The sequence below is a fragment of the Gossypium hirsutum genome, chromosome A09, assembly GCF_007990345.1.
Source record: "Gossypium hirsutum isolate 1008001.06 chromosome A09, Gossypium_hirsutum_v2.1, whole genome shotgun sequence".
In the NCBI taxonomy this organism is placed as follows: domain Eukaryota; kingdom Viridiplantae; phylum Streptophyta; class Magnoliopsida; order Malvales; family Malvaceae; genus Gossypium; species Gossypium hirsutum.
Window position 1 is genome coordinate 68,247,339 of NC_053432.1, and position 20,437 is coordinate 68,267,775.

The window sequence follows — 20,437 nt, forward strand, 5'->3', positions numbered from 1 at the left end:
CACGCCCGTGTGTGAGGTCGTGTGGAGCATATTGACTTGATTTTAATTTCAACACTAGGGGTAACCGTGTGTCACACACGGCCGTGTAACATAACCCTGTGTCACACATGGCTGAGACACATGCCCATATCTCTGCCCGTATGGACAAAAATAGGCTATTTACCAAACTATTTTGCCACCCAACTTGCATAAACCTATAACAAATCAAATTGGCATAAAACATGGAACATATAAGCATTCAACTACTCTTAATCAAACATCATTTATACCATTTCCAAAACCAACCAATACAAAACATATCAATACACAATATGCCATCTAAAATCATACCAAACTCAAATGTGCATTAATGCCTAGACTCATTAGCATACCGATATTCATATTTCAACCATTTGCTATCCATAATACTAATTATCCACAAGCATCACATATCCCACATTCAAAACATCATACAAGCCATATAAATATATATATATACATGATTCAATCACCTAAAATGACCCCAAAAAAGCTATTACTCATGGCTATATATACAAACTAAACTTAGATCATTCACAAGCCAATTCAAATGGCCTAAATCATTATCAACTCGTAACCAAATTGACCATAATCTTATACATGCCATATGACCAAAACATAAGCTTAAAAGTACCAAAGTGATAGTAGGATAGTGTGACAAAGTCTCCAATGATCCCCGAATACGAGCTAGCTTTAAAGTCACTATAAAACATAGAAAATTAAACAAAGTAAGCTATATAGCTTAGTAAGCTAGTATAAATTATACTTAATATTAAACAAAGTAAGCTATATAGCTTAGTAAGCTCATATGAATTATACTTAATCTTAACATAGATATACAAATCATCAAATTGAACATATCAACATATAGTTCATTTAACTAACAAATCTTTCACATTTTCAATCATAACTTATATATGAACATCGCAACTTCTTCGATTTAAGCTTATACGGTTCATGTACATACCTATATCATCTCGTATCAATCTCATACACAACCACGTCTTTTGTTATCAGATACTCAGGAAACTCGCACCAACGTGCCAATATCATGGCCCGAAGCCAACTAAATATCGTATCACATATACTGCTCACACTAGAGCTATCAACGAGCCTGCTCACACAAGCTATGGGTCAAGACGTGCTACACGGTGCTACTTACACAAGCTGTCAGTATTCACAACACATGTCGGTATACTCAGCCACCGGTAGGACATATAAGACTAGTACCCGAATCACATAATCACAATAATTCCCTAATGACATGTCACTAGTATCCATATCTATTCTCAAGGTTCAACCGGGATTTCAAATGCCGAATCATCGTCGAATCATTGTCGAATGTGTCTGTAGTCTCGTATTCACAATTTATGCAATATCAAAGCATTTAAAACATAATTATAACAATGCTTTTAACATATGAACTTACCTCGGATGCTAAAACGGCGAAACGAGTCAACTATTCTAAATTTAATCAAAATCAACTTGTTTAATCATCTCTCTATTCAATTTAGTCTAAAACTCACTTTAAGGCATTTTTACATAATTGTCCCTAGTATTTCACATCTTTTACAATTTAGTCCTTATTTCATTAAAACACAAGTTAATGTAATTCAATACTAACCCATACTAGCTGAATTACATATAAGTTCCAGCAGCCCATATTTCTCACTTATTTCACATTTTAACCACTACATTTACACATTTTACAATTTAACCCCTAATTTGCATTTTCACTAAAAATAACTTAATAAAACTTGTATATTTATCAACAAGCATTCATAATCTATCAAGAAACTTCAAAACACATGCTTATTTATTAATGGCAACATTCAAAATCTTTAACAGTTTTGCAAAATAGTCCCTGAGCTAGCTAAACCTAACTGCAACGATCTCAAAAACATAAAAATCATTAAAAACAGGACAAAAACCGTACCATAATTAGCTATACAAGCTTGGCCGAATGAAGAACACAACAATGGTGTTTTTCTTAGCCCTAGTTTCGGTGGCGAAAACTAAATGGTGAAGATGACACCATGTTTTTATTATTTTAACTTAATTTATTTTATAATTTTACTAACCTTTACTTAAACATTTAAAATTCATATAAACTATGTACGTCCACTCACCTTAATAATGGTCTAATTACAATATAAGGACTTCCTCTATTTAATTTCATAGCCATCAGATTCTTTTATTTTATAGAACTCCAATTTTTCACTTTACGCGATTTAGATATTTTTATCAAATTGACCATTCAAAAGATAAAATTTCTTAATAAAATTTTCACACAAACATATTTTCATGCTGTAGATATTAACAATAATAATAAAATAATTATTTTAACTTTGAATTTATAGTTCTAAAATTATTATTTCGATTTAACTAAAAATAAGTTATTATAGAAAATAATAAATAATGTATATTAAAATAAAAATGTATAAAAAATATTAAAATAAAATTTTAGTTCAGCAATTTAATTAGCGTGGTTTTTATATTTTTATTTAAAAAAAGAGAGGCTAAAAGTAGGATCGAAAAAATATTTTCATATTTATTCTTATCTTCTAATACCAATTCAATTAAAGTTTTAACCAGATCATAATTTTATAATAGAAAATTAATAAAAAAAAGTAAGAAGAAGAAAATTTTAATTTGGACAACGAAAGGTCATTGTCATACCTGCTATAAATACTTTACATCCCATTTCGCCCTCTCTCTCTCTCCGTGTCAACACTAAAGTATAGAGCTCCTCGAACCAAAAAAAAGAGCTCTCAAAATCTCACCAAACTAGTATTTCCAAAAACTCACTAAAATCTTTATTGTATAGTAGTATTTTCAACATTAATTTTTTTGCTTTACAAAAAAATTAGTCGAATGACTTCCTTTGTTCGCCGTTTAACGGTCGGTTCAACTATACCCCACGTTCCGGTTCATCACCAGAAGTTTAAACCAACGATTGAGATTCCTGCCTTCCCTCTGTTGCCTCACAATATCCAACGGCCGTTAGGAATCGCTCTGAGATCGAGAAAGTATTGGAGGGTGGAGGCAGTGGGGCCGGTTGGAAGAGCGGAGGGCGGAGATAGCACGAAGAAGGCAGGAGGGGGACCAGGCCCAGGCCCATGCTCGTATTCGTTGGGGGACCGGACGACCGAGGTAGAGAGGAGAGAGAGAAATCGGACGGTGGAGGTGGTGGTTGCAGCGGGGGTGACGGTGGTATTGGGAGTAGGGAATCGGGTGCTGTATAAGCTGGCTTTGGTTCCTCTCAAGCATTACCCTTTCTTTCTGGCTCAACTCGCCACATTCGGGTACCCAGAAACATCTCATTATTGATTCGCATTTTGTTTTATTTTTATAATTATTCTTCCTTGTTAATAATTTATTTTTAAAATTTTACTACTATCAGAGCTTTTTTTCGCTATTTCCAGATTCCACCGTGATAAAATTTTTAACCTCATTTTTTTAGTACATATTTAATTTTCCCTTTCCTCGCAGCCTAGGGGCCAAGCCTTGTTATGGTTTTCTAATGCTCAATATTATCCTGTAAAAAACGTTTTTTTTCCTTTTCTGTGTTCTGTTTTTCCTTTTTTTAGTGCCCGCTTGACAACAGCACACTGAAAATTACTTTTCGAAAATATAGTAATTTTTAAGCATCTATTTATATTTTTTCAGCCATTCTTTTTAGAATTGAATTTAATATAAATATTTTTGTATCTTTCCTTCATTTTTTTTTATTTAAGATAGGATCAATTTGTTTATTTATTTTGATTCATATAGGCGTCAGGAAGGAACCTAATAGAGACCTGAAAATAAAATATCATAACGAATATTTTATAGGCAAAACTAGGTTGCTTTGGGTTTCTGCTCGATGGGAAGCGGCCGAAAGCCATAATGGAAATGTCGTCTAGTAAAGCGTGCCGTGCCCAAGTCATTGTTCCCGATTCATCTACTTTTCAACGTCCACTGTTTTCTCTTTGGTCCCAATGTTTAGTTTTCACCCCAAGCAAAAAATGTTGCCATCCCATCAAAAGATATATGACAAAGAATAAAAAGAGCAAGATACTACTCATGTTGGGTATAAATTTATATAGGTGAAAGTAGTTGCAATCTCTTTTTATTAGGATTGAATGAATTAATTTCTCTATTATTAAATTTATTAATTTATTTTTTGTACTAATAAAAGGAATTAAATAAGATCAAATCATAATAGAATTAACATTTTCTGAAAATTATTATTATTTATTTGCATTTTAACTCTCAACAAAATATAACTTTATTAAATAGTAAATGATAATCCACCTAAGAAAAAATAGTAAATGATATTAAATTTCAACTCTGTTAAAGTTTAGCTTTATTTGATTATTTTTAATAGTATAGGGACTAGTTTGATCTGTTCTCTATAATTGAGGGACTTGCCAGGCACATTCAACTATAAATCCTACACATTTGAATAGTAGTAACTAGCTGAAAATTAGGGATAAAAAAAATAATAGATCAGGTCTCAACCCCTAACCCGCACTTTGATAAAAGATAATAAATTCTACGCGCATATATATATTTTTGAGAAGACTTGAGGCATACTGTCAAATTATAATCTAGGGTTTTTTTTCAGCGACCATCATTATTGACTTACAGACTCTTGGTAAATCATTTAGATGTGGCCTTTTATACCCACTTAAATTGATTAAGGAATATTCTTTTTGAGAACAATGATGGATTTAGCTTAGAATCTAAATTATATGCAAGACTATACAAGTTGCATGATTGACCCACTTGTGCACGGCTTTGGTTTGTTCGCAAGGAAAATGTGGTAACTCTTACTATCTTTGGCTGGTTTTCTAAGCTCGAAAGGCTTCGGTCATGTGAAATTAATACCATCTATATTTAAATATGTGAATTTCAGAAGACAACCAGTGAATTTGTAAGAATCCTATTTTATTATATATGCTCTTTGTAGCATCTTTTGTGCATTATTCAAAGTTTCTTATTCTTAATCTTCTTGTTTATAAATATTGAAGTTAAGGGATAAAAATAATTAATAAAAATGAGAACAACAACAAAATGGAATTGGCAAGAAAATCAAGTGGTGGGCTCGAATGAAACAGAACCCATAGATCATAGAAGGTATCATAATTAGTCAAAAAAAAATATTGTGGAGATAATCGATCACTCTTTGATTTCCATTATAGAAAAAGGGTTGAAATGATATCATCAGCGGGATTTATTGAAGTTGTGGTGGGTCAAGGTGGTGGCTTTAGCTTTATGTTTAGACACTCGGCCTCGTCTTGAGTAGCTTTTTTATTTTGCTTTTGGATTTCTCATAGCATATTCTATTTTGTTACTTTTTAATAAATGTAGCCGTCACTCTTTGTTCAGGTAGAACAATTACCCTTTTCTTAACTTCTGTAAAAAATTCTAAGTAATTCTTCTTTTTTCAATGAAAACATATATTAATGTTAAAAGATTTTGTTTCTAATTACTCATAAAATAACTTTTATGTATGTGTGGGAAAAAAACAATTGGATGTAGATCTTATATCACTGATATTAAATTTATTCAAGTTGATCTTGTATTTCATGGGTCCCATTATCACCTTTTAGAAGGATGGTATCATTGTTCATACTCATTTAGATATTAAAATTTAAAAGAAAAAACTTCTAAGATATTAAAACTGCACATAATTTTATATCACTATTATATTATATAATTTATAGATTTTAAATTTGCAGATTTGCAAATGCAACTACATTAGAATTTATATAATCTATAACATACATAAAAGCATTAGTTTGGATAAGCTTTTGAACTAACCAATATATCTTTTATTGCTTATTATATTACTAAATTTGTATTTTTAAATATATTTTTATTATTTATAAAGATTTGTCACATTTATATATAGGAATTTTGATCTTATTAAATTTTTTGGTTAGCTGAATTTATTTAATAAAAATATTTATCATATTTATAAAGGACCTTTATTAAATAATTTATATAATTACACATAAAAGGTTAAATTTATATAGAATTATTTTATATTAAAAATATCACTTGTTCATTTAATAAAAAAGAAAAACAGAAAATAGATAAATTATTTAGTTTTAAATATCAAAATTTAATTATGGTACATTTTAATTATTTATAAAGATTTCTTGCATTTATATATAAGAATTTTGATCTTATTAAAATTTTTGGTTAACTAAATTTAATTATTAATAAAAATATTTATCATACTTATAAATAATAATTCTGATTCTGATAAAAGATTTTTTTTTAACTTTAAAGGCATTTATTAAATAATTTATATGGTAACACATAAAAATGTTAACGTTTAGAAGTATTTTATATTTAAAATATTACTTTTTCTTTAAATAGAAAAGAAAAGAGAAAAAAAATTAGTTTTAATGTAAATAAATATTTTAGGCATTAAAGGAAGAAAAATAATCTATATAAAGAAATATAGCTACTAAACAGAAGATACTACGGCAAAGTTTTTAAAATTTCAAATTATCTGTCAATATATCTTATTATTTATGTAATCCTAAATTAAATATTAAATTGAAGATCTTGCACAGTTTAGAATTTAATTAATTTGGTAAATAACTTTTGAATAATGAATTAAATAAATGCTTATTCTGAAAAGAGTTCTAATGTTTAAAAATATACTGGTACTAATATGAAGCACTTGTTCTTGTATTAACTGTCAAAGAATCTGATACCTTACTAGAAAAAAGGCAGTCTGACTTTGAATGTATCGAGAACTCAATTTCTCTGAATGTATGGACCTTGAGTAGTTTTGAATCCCTGTCTAAAACTTCTATTTTCTCAAAAACCTCTCCTTTTTAAGTTTGAAGGGTTTTATTCCCATGAAATTTTAACAGTCTCTTTGGGGCTATAAATGTACATTTCTCAAAAGTTTCTTGTTCTTCATATGCTAGATGAATTAAAGCTGCTGAATTTTGTTACTGGTTGATTCCATTAACTCAAGAGTGCACAGATACTTGTTAGTTGGGAATTTTGTTCCAGCCTAATACCTCTCTCACTCTTGGTTTGTCCAGGTATGTGCTTGTATACTTTTCTGTATTGTATCTCCGGTATCATGCTGGCATAGTTACAGATGAGATGCTTTCCATGCCAAAAGCTCCATTTCTTGCTGTCGGCCTTTTGGAGGCTCTTGGTGCTGCAACTGGAATGGCAGCTGGAGGTTAGCTCATCATACTCAGATGCCTTTTAATGTTGTCTCCTAACACACTGATATTTCTAGGGCATCTTTGCATGGTGATTTTGAAGTATGTTTGTTCGTGTAAAATGAATTCTCTTTCCATTCAGAAAAATGAGCCTCCAACCGTGGGATCTTTTTGTTAATATTCATTATTAGGCCTCTTTTCCGTTGGGATCTTTTTACCTCTTGGCGGAGATGGCTCTGTACTAATGTAGCTGTTAGAAGCTATTAGAGTTTCAAAAACTTTTAATTACTTGATGCTAGTTTCTTAATATTGTATAAATGTTTCTGTTTCTTGCTTCTAGTCAGTATGCATGAATTTGTTGGAGTAAATGATAGGAGTATTATATTGAACTTTTGTATACTATTTTTTTTCTTTTGACATTTTTCTCCAACTTTGTACAGCAATTCTATCTGGGGCTTCTATTCCAATTTTATCTCAGGTGAGAAACATTTATTGCTACTGCTCAACATTAAATATAACTGCCATAGTGTCTGTATTTGGCCATTTTTTTTCTTCTTCTTTCTCGTATAAATTGCCATAGCCAAAGTTCTTGATTTAAAGGCTGATTCTACCTCTATGCCTTCATGACAAAACAAGGCAAGATAGTAAATGGAAAGCTTTTTCAGAGAAATAGTATTTGAAAACAACCAAATAGATTTACACATGTAAAAAAACTGAATAATCTGCTGATTGCCTTTTCTATTAGGGTTGAGTTGTAATGAGTTTTAGGCTCCAAATTTTACTTTGAGGATTTTATACAGAATGCAACTGGATGAGTTCAACTATCACACAATTCAAAATCTGCTCAAAGTTATTGGCCAGAAATGCTTTGAATGAATATAGCATGTTTTCATTTTATGTTCAACTAAAGAAATAGTTGATTTTGGTGTAATAAACTAATAATTTGATTATTTCATGTTAAAGATTTTTATTTAGTGATTCTTATCTAGCTCATTAGAGCTTGTGACACCAACCATTTTAATGTATAAGCACTGAATTAATTACTTTGGTCTATGACTTCTACAGACATTTCTCGTGTGGCAAATTCTCCTCTCCATTATCTTTCTTGGAAGGAGATATAGAATAAACCAACTACTTGGATGCTTTCTTGTGGCTGTTGGTGTAATCATATCCGTAGCAAGGTAACTTACAATGGTTGTGATTTCTATTGTATGATACATTACAAATTCTCTTGGTGCAACTTCTAGTTGCCTCCTAAGCTACCTGGTTTATAGAGGCCCTAAAACTGAATTAGAGCTAAAATCTCTTGGAAAGAGGATTTGATTGAGTTATTTAAACCTGACCAATAATGCTGTTTCTATTGGATTTAATTACAGTTAATCTCATAAAAAGTAGCATGGTCCTGGCCTAGCTTCATGGAGAGAGATTGGTTTTTGAAGACTTGGTCTTCAAAACTCTTGTAAGATGATTAAAATAAAACAATGAAAATGTTTTAGGAGTAGGAGTGAAAATTTAGACATATGATCATTCTTAGTTGTCTTCTTTTATGGTCACTTTGGAAGTTGCGGGTCTCTGTTTTAGCTTGCAGTACAACCATAATAGCTATGAAAAATGACACTGTTTCCAATCGTAAATTGAATCATTCATTACTGATTAGTGACTTTTTCCTGAAGGTTTTAATCAATCAGAGTGAATAGTCTTCTTATATCATTTTACAAGAAAACTAAACTGATTATGATTAAAATGTCAGAAAAAGAAACATTTAATATGACATTTTTGTAGAGAAGTAAAAAGGAATGAATAATGCGAAAGGAGAAAATCAGAAGCTTTACGTGCATTTATTGAATCATAAGCATCCTTTTAAATACATGAATATAACAACTCTAATCGAGTTTCCTAAAGAGTAGGAGGTTTTTAAAGCATCAGCGCAAAAAAAAAAAAACCAGTAGAACATTTAAAAAAAATAACAGCAAAAATAGTAAAAGAGGTGCCACGTAAGCACAGTTGGTACAATCCCTTGATGTTAGGTGATGTGCGACAACACCTAATTTTTAGAGATGGCAAGTGAAAGAGGGCCTAGGAAGTTGAGTTTGTTTATCTTCAAAATGATCAACCTTGTGGTTGAGCCATAAATACTTTTTGTCTAGGCATACTTGAAGCAAGTGTTGTTAACATATGGTTGGTGAATCTTCTAAAATAAGGGGTCCTCTTATAATCATTCGTTTTTCAACCTTGGTAAATTTCTCCTCTCTGCCCGTGTTTTTTCCCCAGAAGGGTTTCTAAGTAAAATCTATGTGTTATTATTTTTCTTTTCTTATTGCTTTGCGATCCTTCTATCGCCATTGTCGATGTTTATTATAACATGAACAATAATGGTGAGACAATTTGTACAATGGTTGGTTTAATGAATGAGCTAAAGGTATCATGAAAATCTATGCCAGGGCTTTGGGTAAAGCTTTTGGCAACCAGTTGAGCCTTTTAATGATTAGTATTTCCATCAGCTTTCTTCTTAATCCTGCAGAGCCATTTGGAATCAATTATGTCTCGGGGTACTAATTCCCAAGTTTGGTTCTGAATTGAAGCATCAAAGTTTGATTTCATTGCATCTCTCCACTTTGGGTATTTATTTGCTTGCTTGGAGGTGGTTGTTTGAAGAAACTTGAGTTAGATAGTCAAAAGACATACAAGGTTTGAAAATTTGGTTTTAGGACTTGTCATATGTGTGAGGAAGAGCAAAAGGTTGAGAAGGGCTGGTTGGAGGAGGGAGAGGGTCAAGTGGTGGGGTAATAGGATGAAGGTGTGGGTCCGATGATGATGTTTGGACGTGGGGTGGTTCACACCTAAAGGTAGAAAGAGTATTGGTTGACATTGGTGGGTTGTGAAGTGGGCGTGAGTTTGATGTACTAGAGGTGAGGGATTTTGTTGGTGAAAAGGTGGAAGTTGTAGTGAATTGAAGAATACTTGATGGCTTATCTTGTGTTTGTATTGTGGGAATTGCCAAATGGCATTGCTGATTGTTGAGGTTCTGGATGCACTGGTATAGGGGAGGGAGACTTGAGATGGTTGGCGGAGTAGATGAAAACTTGATAGAAGATTAGTGGCGAATTTCCCCTATGATATTTGTTAACTTTTTTTAAATTAGGAAAAAAAAGAAGATTTTTGAATGGGAAAATATGCTCAAAATTTAACATCTTTTGAAATATATAATTTGGATTGGACCAGGTCAGAACTTAGATGAGAGTAGTGGGTTGTAGAGAAGCCTAAATAGACACATTTAGTGGGTTTGGACTTACGTTTATGATTTGTGTAAGGCTTGAGCCAAGGATAACATAGATGACCAAATGTTCGAAGTGAGTGGTAATTGGACATTTCACCAAAATGTTTTTGGAAAGATGATTTTTTAAAGTAGTTGTAAGACAATTAATGAGATATACAATACGGTGACATGCAAATGACCAAAAGGATGATGCTTCATGTAAAAGAGTTTTAGCTGTTTCTATAATGTGCTTATGATGTCTTTTTGTTAGAGAAACTTGTTAAGGGGTATATGGGGGAGATATCAGATGCTTGGTGCTGTTTGGTTGAAGATCTGACTCAAAGCTTTTATATTCACCCCTTCCATCAATGTAGATAGAAATTATGTGTTGAAAACCTTTTCCATTGGTGGAGTGAATTTCTGAAAGATGGATTTGATTTCACTTTGGTTTTGAAGTGTAAACAACCAAATATATTTGGTACATTGGTCTATAAAGTTCCAATAATATAGCTTTTTTATCAATAAAAATGAAAAATGAAGGTCCTCCTAAGTCACTAAACAATGTTTTTAGGGGAGCATCACTGGACTGAGTTAGTTTATAAGAAAGAAATCGATGAATTTTATTGGAACAACTTGAATGTAGTAAGTAAATTTGTGTTCGCGAACAAAAAGGAGAGAAATCTTCTTCAAAATAAAATTGAGAGCTTGGAAATGAGGATGTCCTAGATGATGATGCCAAACATAAACAGGTACTTTGGTAGTGGTGAAATTGGCAGTATGCGATGATGTGGAGTATTTTTTTATTCTGGTTGCACCCTAGTGGAATCCATGTTTGCAGGTCCTTCACATGAAAATGTAAAAGAAAGAATTCAATAGAAGTTGAGTTATCTTGGCAAAATCTAGAAACAAAATAAGATTTTGCTTTCCAGCAGGCACAACAAGACTGTTAAATAGCCTGAAAACATTACTTGATGCATTTAACTTAGTAGAATCTGTGTAAGTAATGGGAATTGTTTTACCATCTCCCCTTGATATTTTGTCATGGCTAGTACGCTCCTGAAGGTTGTGAGGTGTTGGTGCCTGAGCCCAAGTTCCATGTGTTGGCATCCAATTGAAGATCGGAGGCAACATTGGCTTTTATTGCTAAATGGTTATGGATCCTGAGAGACTTAGCTTGCAATATGACTTCTCTGGTTGCAAAGTTGGCAGTGAATGAGGTGTTGGGACAATAAGACTGCCAGTTTTGTTGGTTGTTGGAGCTGGTGGATCAAGGCATTGAGGAGCATCGGTTTTGGTTAAGTGTGAGTTGTCGGTTGTTCTGATTGATTGGCTAGAAGAGGGGTGTTTTTTTTTTTTGTGCGGTGGCAGCAATAATGAGAGAAGATGGTTTGTGAAGATCTTGATGTCTGAGGAAAAGCTCGTGATTAGTGAGCTTGTGCAATGGAAATCTCATGATATTCAGGGCCAATATGCTTCTTCAGCTACAGGAGAACCAACAACTTTGAAAGCATCAGCAAATGATTGAACCTTTTGTAGATATTTTGCAGTTGACTTGACTCTGGAGAGGTTAAAACTGGCTTTGACAATCTGCAACGGTTGGGTGGCTTGTTAAATCAACTGGTCTTGAAGAAACTTAACATGTTTGTTGGGGTTGTGAGTTTCAATATTGATGAAGCTGGCCTTTTGCTGTCAAGATGACCGAGTAGCACAACAAGCTGAGCTTTCCAGGTAGTGAGGATAATACTACCTTGCAATTTAATGGGTAGTTGGGTTAAATTGAATCACTTGGATGGTGGAAGAGGCAACGGCTGTGCCATTAAAGTTAACAACAGTGGTCAGGTTAGTGGCAGCCATGTAGTAGGTAGAGGAATTGGTGATGACAGAGAAAAGAGTGAAAAGGAAAACAGGGTCAGACTCACTAGAGTTCTAGCAATACTTTGATACCATGTAGATAAGTAGAAATGAATGAATAATGCAGTAGGAGAAAATCAGAAACTGTCTGCATTTATTGAATCATAAGCATCCTTTTAAAAACATATATATAACAACTCTAATTTAATCTCCTAAACTTTGTAGGAGATTTAAAAAATGGAATCAACAGAAATAGGAAATCAGTAGGATATTTAAAAAATAATAACAGCAAAAACAGAAAAGGATCAGAAACACGTAGTACAATGGAAATATGCATTAATAATTTTCCTGGTAGTGTCACTATTGATTGCCTCTTCCCCCATTCATAAGGCCATCTAAACTTGGTAATTGGTCTTTCTTTTAGCATCTCAACTAATTTATATTAGTTTAGTGTCATCTTTCGTATGAATCTACTAATTTTGAAGGCAAAATGCATTTTAGTTGCAGCATAATTTATATTAAGTTCAAATATTACAAATATAAGTTTTATTAGTTTCAGTCATGGTGATTTGAGACATAGTAGCTTCCTTTTTTATAATGTGTAACCCAACAATTTTCTCATAATGGTTGTTCCTCTACTGGACATTGAGAATTTGACTTGTTGCCTGTGTTTACTTCTGCAGCGGATCCAGCAGTGGTCATTCACTGAAGGAAGCTGGCATGTTTTGGAGTTTATTGATGATAGTTTCCTTTTTATTTCAAGCGGCTGATACTGTTCTGAAGGTTGTTGGCTTTCTTACTGAAACCGAAATATCTAACCATTTCCAGGTTCTACTATAATGCTTTCTTCTAAGAGGTGATATGTTAATCATTTGTAGGAAGTGATCTTTTTGGATGCTGCACAGCGATTAAAAGTACGATGTTTACTGTTGGAAAGTTTCCCATCTCTTGTTGGTCAAAATGAACTTATAAAGTCGAGAGGTATTTCTGTGAGTTTCTGCATTGTATTAAAGATCATTTTCTTGTATTTGTTGCAGGGTGGTTCAATAGATCTATTTGTTGTAAATTCCTATGGATCTGCATTTCAAGTAAGTACTGTGTATCGTATAGTGTTAGGTTCTGCGGCAATTTTTGTTTGCAGTCTGCTCTTTAATGTTCTTTTTTTATTATGGATCTTGGCTGGATTTTGATGTGATTGTAACATGTTTAGTGCAGGCATTGTTCATTTGCCTGCTTCTACCCTTTTTATCAAAACTTTGGGGCATCCCATTTAGCCAGCTTCCAAACTATCTTAAAGATGGTGCAGCTTGCTTCTTGAACATTGGTGGCACTTTATCTAGCAGTAAGCATTAATTGTTTCATTATCTACTATCTGTTGTATCGGTTGACTGATTCTGTTCTGGGTAGTGTCAGCAATGATTTGCGTTTCTAATGTTAGAAGGAATAATTTCCATGAATCTGCAAAGAAACTGCGTATCTAATACGTCATGCAAGAAATTTAGACATTTTTCGAAAATTTTACTAGATTCTTGCACTAGTGGAGGGCTTGGGTTGCTCTTATGAGCTCAAATTTCGAAAGGGGGATATTGTTGCTCATACATAAGAAAAAAAGAATTGATGGAAGTTCTATTTGTTGCTTATATAGTTGGCTTGCTATTGAGATTAACCATTCAGTTTTTACATGAAGTCCTATGGTGTGACTAGATTCTGTCTTGAATGGAGCAAGTGATTGATTTAGTTAGTTTGAAATTTCTGTGACCACAGGATGTGATGGTGCACCACTACTGCCCTTGCTGTTTGTTATTGTGAACATGGGTTTTAACATATCATTGCTACATCTTCTCAAGATTTCTTCTGCTGTGGTTTCTTCGCTTGCATCCACTTTTTCGGGTATGTCTTCGTCTTTTCTTCTTTATCTTCTCAACATAACATGCATGCATGCATGCACGCATACATACTGCCCCAATCGATTCGATAGTGTTGAAGTGCTAGAAGATAGTTTCATAAAATCTGATTTGCCTAACAGTACACAAGTCCCAGCATGCCACTCCAAGTAGGAGCTTTTCTTTTCCAGGAAAACATGATTAATAATACGCTATCGGTTTATATAAATGCAGTGCCTATTTCAGTCTATGTGTTCACGTTGCCGCTGCCGTATCTCGGTGTTGCATCGTCACTTCCAACTGGTTTTGTAGCAGGAGCAATCATCCTTGTTACAGGGTTGCTTATTTATGCTTGGACACCATCTGGTTCAACCGCGGCCCTGCCCTCACCCTCCAACTAGAATGTGAAATCCATAGTTATCACCAATTGGCATTTCTTGAAGAGCAAAATAAAATCAATAACATTATCATATCAAGTAAAACCAGAGCAAAGCCTGACCCTCCAAATGTATGAATTACGGGAACAGGAATGTTGCATTTGTATTTGTAGGCTCCTTGTTGTAAAATGTTTGGTGTGTGTGCATACTTGTATACAAGTTGAGTTGAAAATTTTTTAAAAAAAAAAGGAAAAAGAAAAAGAAATTTACAACAAAATTCTGGAATGATTAATGTGATCCCATTAGGACTGTCTTCGTAAAAAATCTTTTAAACATAGAAATTTTTATTTATTTACTTTTTGAATGGTTTGGTTTTAGGATTCTTGTCGTTGATCTTTAGAATTCTTTTTTTTTTTTTTCATTTTTCTTAACGTTAACGACATTTTTGAATATTTATATTAAAAAAAAACAAAGGAAATAAATGAACAAGCAATTAAGGGACGTCACTGAATAGGAAAATCTGGTCTCCGTAATTTTGGAGTTTGGACATGTTAGAATTTTGTGTATCTAAAAAAAAAAGTAATAATTTTTAATTATACCGTTTTCTATTTAAACTTTTTAATTTGAAAATAATTGAACAGTTAATTGTCTGTTTTACTATCAAATAAATATAATGCTATTTCAATTTACATGTTACCTAAAAATATAAAAGCACCATATGAATATACAATTTATTGAATTTGGTTACGCTTGAATGCAATTAAATAATATTTTTAATATCTAAAATAATATTTATATATTTTAAAATCAAAATCAAACAACCAATACAAATTACAAAACATCATTCTAGTCTTAATCTAGTTTGAGCTCAACTATTGTTTTATTGTTTGATTTAAGAGTGCATACAAAATATTTTTATTTTCAAATTACTTGAGTTTAAGGTTCCATTTATTTCACTCAAAATGGTTTTTGGAAAATGACTTCTGAAAAATAAGCTACTTTCTTAGAAATACTAATATTCTCTAATATTTAGATAGATTTGTATAAAATATTTTCTGCTGTTTGATATATTTCTCAAAAATATTTCATAAATTTTATTTAATGAAACAAATATACATTTGAGATTTATGATAAGTAGTGGATTGATTACAAGGTGATGTTAAGGTGAAATTATAATAAATAATGAATCTTCATGATGTTAAGGATTAATTTGTAAAGTTTGTAAAATTTATAATTGAAACAAGAGAAGTGATATGCATGAAAATTTGTTATGTAAAATAAGATATTATAATGAATTATTTTATTAAAGTGCCTATTATGGTGGAAAATAAATTACATGACAATAGAAATTAAATTGAAAGATGTAAAAAAATTTAAGTGTGAAACAATTTAATATATGAATAAGGAAATTATGATAAAAATTTAATGAATGGGTTATGAGATGATAAAATATGCATAAAGTATTGTAAATGTGAAAATGTAGAAAAATGTAGAATTTTTATGATGATGAGAACTAAATTGTTAAACTTGAGAAAATATGTGGATGAAATAGAAGTGAAATACATAGAAATTTGATACGTGAAATAATAAATTGAAATAAATTATGTGATTAAAGTGTAACAATAAAGAAAATTGATTTGATATGATTAATTAGTGAATATTGAACTTTTATGACAAAAAGAGACTAAATTGAAGAGTTATGAAAGTTTATAAGAAAATATTTAATAAATGAAGAATGTAGTAGAAAAGGTAACATTTTGGTGCTTTGACCTGATATTCGGGTCAGGTATGAGGTGTTATGGGAATAAGAGGGTAATTTTACGATGGCCGAAAAATTTTTTATGTTGACCATCTTATTTTACATGAAATAAATATAAAAAAATATTGAAAGTATTTTTTTGTAAAAACTTTAACCTTAAAATAAAAAGAGCTTAATTTAAAAAAAAATCAAATTTTCGAGTGACTTGAAGTTAAATATCTTATTACTTAAAATAATTACGATTTTTTATTTTTAATTTATGATTAAAAATTCCAATATAAACTCGAGGTTGGTACATAAATAATAAAATATGGAAAGAGTAGCTATTTTTCGTAAGTAAATAAACTGAAAACTAAAAAAAGAAAAAGATGGTAAGTGAAGTCGAAGTTTTAGAATCTCGAATCTCGATACAAGTTGGGAGATTTTTGTGGAGCTATAAACATAAAGGTGGTCGCCGCTCTGTTTCACCCCACGAGCTCTCCCACTGAGAGCAATATCCACCAAATTTTTTTTTTCCCTTTTCTCTGTTTTTGAGTATTTCATCTCATCTCTTCACTTCACTTTATTTGTTTTTATTCGATATTTTCTCTCTAGATTTTGAGGATTCACTTCGGCTTTCTCTTCTGTTTTTGCTTCTTTGATTCAGCTAATAGGTGCGTTACTATAAAAGTCCCTGCTTTGTTTTCTCTTGTCATACCTGTTTATCTATCGGATTTTTATCCATGATTTTAAACTTTAACTATTTTAAAAAAAAATTGTTGATTAGATAAATTTAGGTTATCTGATCATTGAATCTATATGTTGTTTGGCTGCCCAGAAAAAAAAAACTTGAAATAGGTTTACTTAGTACTTGTTAAATCGGGCTTGATTTTAGATAAATCTAATTATTATCTTTAAGCATGATATGTTCTAATACTTTGATTTAAGCTGTTGATGTATGTATTCTGACTATGGAATATCATGTTCAAATATTCTTCAAAGAAGCTAATTAGGAGATTCTGCAATTGTTGATGGTAATTGGAATTTAAGAATATAGGCTTAAGGGTTTGGGGGGGGGGTTTAGTTGACCTTTAGAATCAAATAAAAAGGTTACTATTACTTTGTTAGGGCCTGTGATTCTTTTAGCAACACAATAGTAAATAATAACGTTAAGATTGTAGTATTTGAATGACATGTCCATGTTTTTGTTCTTGTAACATTTAGCAGTGAAGTAGAAAGAAAGAGCAAAGCAGTCCAACAAACATACATTAGGCAATGGTGCTGGGTTTATTTACTTATTTAATTTTTTAACGAAGTTTCATTTCAGTTTCGATTAATAGCTTTTTCTTTCTAATAACTTCTCTGGTACCAAAAAGAAAATAGTAAAAGAAGTTATAAAAACAATAGCAAAGCAACAATAAGATTGAGCTTATTTGATAAATCTTTTCTGTTCATGTTGATTTGAGCAGAGTAATTGTTGTGATGGGCAAGAAAAAGCAAGAGGAGAGTGGTGCTACTGCAAAAGTTAAGGGAGGCAGCAAAGATGTGAAAAAAGAGAAACTCTCTGTTTGAGCTATGCTTGCTAGCATGGACCAGAAACCTGATAAACCAAAGAAGGGGGTTTCCTCTTCTGCAAAACCCAAGGTGAAAGGCCCAAAGGTTTCATCTTATACTGATGGCATTGATCTCCCACCCTCAGATGAGGAGGAGGAGCAGGAGGAGTATGCCTCTGAGGAAGAGCAAACACAGTCCAATAGACACCAAAGGCAGGGCTTGAGGCCTCTTGAAACCTCTATAAGTGAAAAGGAACAGAAGAAGCGTGAAAAGAAGGAAATGCTTGCTGCACAAGCTGCTGAACAGGCGAAACTGGAGGCCCTTAGAGATGATCATGATGCTTTCACGGTGGTTATTGGTAGTCGAGCTTCTGTCCTTGATGGTGAGGATGAAGCAGATGCTAATGTCAAAGACATAACTATAGACAATTTTTCTGTATCAGCTCGTGGGAAAGAGCTTCTAAAGAATGCCTCAGTTAAGATATCACATGGTAAAAGATATGGTTTAGTTGGACCAAATGGGATGGGCAAGTCTACCTTGTTAAAGCTTCTTGCATGGAGAAAGATTCCAGTTCCGAAAAATATTGATGTGCTTTTGGTTGAACAGGAGGTTGTTGGTGATGATAGAACTGCCCTTCAGGCTGTTGTTTCTGCTAATGAAGAGCTACTTAGGCTTCGAGAAGAAGTTACTGCCTTACAAAATTCGTCTTCTGGTAATGGAGGAGAGGATGATGGTGATCTTAATGGGGATGATGCAGGAGAAAGGCTTGCAGAACTGTATGATAAGTTGCAGATCTTGGGTTCAGACGCTGCTGAAGCACAGGCATCAAAGATTCTTGCAGGGTTGGGTTTCACCAAACAAATGCAAGGTCGTCCTACTCAGTCTTTTAGCGGTGGCTGGAGGATGAGAATATCTCTAGCTAGGGCACTCTTTGTGCAACCAACACTTCTGTTACTGGATGAACCAACTAACCACCTTGACCTTAGAGCTGTTCTTTGGTTAGAGGAATATTTATTTCGCTGGAAAAAGACATTGGTGGTTGTTTCTCATGATCGAGATTTTCTTAATACTGTTTGCACTGATATTATTCATCTTCATGATTTCAAGCTCCAGTTCTACCGTGGAAATTTTGATGATTTTGAATCAGGGTATGAACAGCGCCGTAAAGAGATGAATAAGAAGTTTGAAATTTATGAAAAGCAGGTAAAAGCTGCAAAAAGGTCAGGGAATCGAGTTCAACAGGAGAAGGTAAAATATCGAGCGAAGTTTGCAGCAGCAAAAGAAGCAGCGAAGAGCAAGGGAAAGGGCAAGGGCAAGATTGATGAGGATGAAACTCCAGCTGAGGCCCCGAAGAAGTGGAGAGATTACAGTGTGGAATTCCACTTCCCTGAGCCTACTGAACTAACTCCACCCCTTTTGCAGATAATAAATGTAAGCTTTAGTTACCCTAACCGGGAGGATTTCAGGCTCTCAGATGTTGATGTGGGTATTGATATGGGGACTCGGGTTGCCATTGTTGGGCCTAATGGAGCTGGTAAATCTACTCTCTTGAACCTGATTGCTGGTGATCTAGTTCCAACAGAAGGTGAAGTACGGAGGAGTCAGAAATTGAGGATTGGGAGGTATTCACAACATTTTGTTGATACTAATTATGGAGGAGACGCCAGTGCAGTATCTGCTTCGTCTTCATCCAGATCAAGAAGGACTTAGCAAGCAGGAGGCTGTTCGTGCAAAACTTGGGAAATTTGGACTTCCCAGCCATAATCACCTCACTCCAATTGCAAAATTATCTGGAGGACAGAAAGCTCGAGTTGTCTTTACTTCAATTTCCATGTCAAAACCTCACATATTGCTGTTGGATGAGCCCACAAACCATTTGGACATGCAAAGCATAGATGCACTAGCTGATGCGCTTGATGAGTTTACTGGTGGAGTAGTCCTGGTAAGTCATGACTCAAGGCTCATATCACGTGTCTGCGAGGATGAAGAGAAGAGTCAAATTTGGGTAGTAGATAATGGGACTGTGAACACTTTCCCTGGTAGTTTTGAAGACTACAACGAAGAGCTGCAAAGAGAGATTAGAGCAGAGGTTGATGACTGATGTGGTATTGAGTTTTCCCAACAAAAAATGAAATATTATATGTTTAACCATATAATCATTAAGACCTGCATATGGTATGATGGTTCACCTGTATCGAGGGCTTGTTTGAAATTCAGAGACTAGGAATTTTGCATTGTACACTAGGAATAATGCAAGTGTCGTGTCGGTTATTAAGTTTTGTTGGAATTTGTATTTGTGTTGCTATGAAATTCTTTTTGAGGTTGTTATAACTGTAATATTTTTGCCAGATTATCCAAGAACAAATGCTCTGTCGGCTTTAATTCCCGTTCCCTGTTTTATAGTCAAGAATGTTCCATTATTTCTGTTACATAATTTGCATTGTTAGAGTCATAAAAGAATGGAGCAGCAAGGAATGCTGAATAGGATGCTTGAAATCTGCGTTTCCCAACTGTTACTTGGGATGCTTTCAATCTCTAATATTAGCATTTCTACGAGGAAAACTTGTTCAAGAAGA

General features: G+C 33.1%; 1 protein-coding gene and 1 pseudogene across 2 annotated transcripts; both read left to right on the forward strand.

The window, feature by feature from the left end:
• The first annotated feature begins 2,728 nt into the window (after positions 1-2,728).
• Positions 2,729-14,861, forward strand: LOC107889293 (protein CLT1, chloroplastic). 2 transcript variants are annotated; one of them, XM_016813662.2, is made up of 10 exons: positions 2,730-3,323; positions 7,074-7,219; positions 7,643-7,680; positions 8,268-8,383; positions 12,993-13,092; positions 13,188-13,223; positions 13,347-13,397; positions 13,525-13,651; positions 14,074-14,199; positions 14,427-14,861. In XM_016813662.2, exons 1-10 carry the CDS (start codon positions 2,893-2,895, stop codon positions 14,591-14,593), a joined length of 1,338 nt encoding a protein of 445 aa, XP_016669151.2. In that variant the 5' UTR covers positions 2,730-2,892; the 3' UTR covers positions 14,594-14,861. The 2 variants fall into 2 exon arrangements, with proteins under 2 accessions (XP_016669150.2, XP_016669151.2); XM_016813661.2 differs by lacking the exon at positions 13,188-13,223 and having other exon boundaries at positions 2,729-3,323; positions 12,993-13,137.
• A 2,110-nt stretch (positions 14,862-16,971) lies between these two features.
• On the forward strand, positions 16,972-20,247 carry LOC107889294 (ABC transporter F family member 4-like; annotated as a pseudogene).
• Positions 20,248-20,437: the final 190 nt, after the last annotated feature.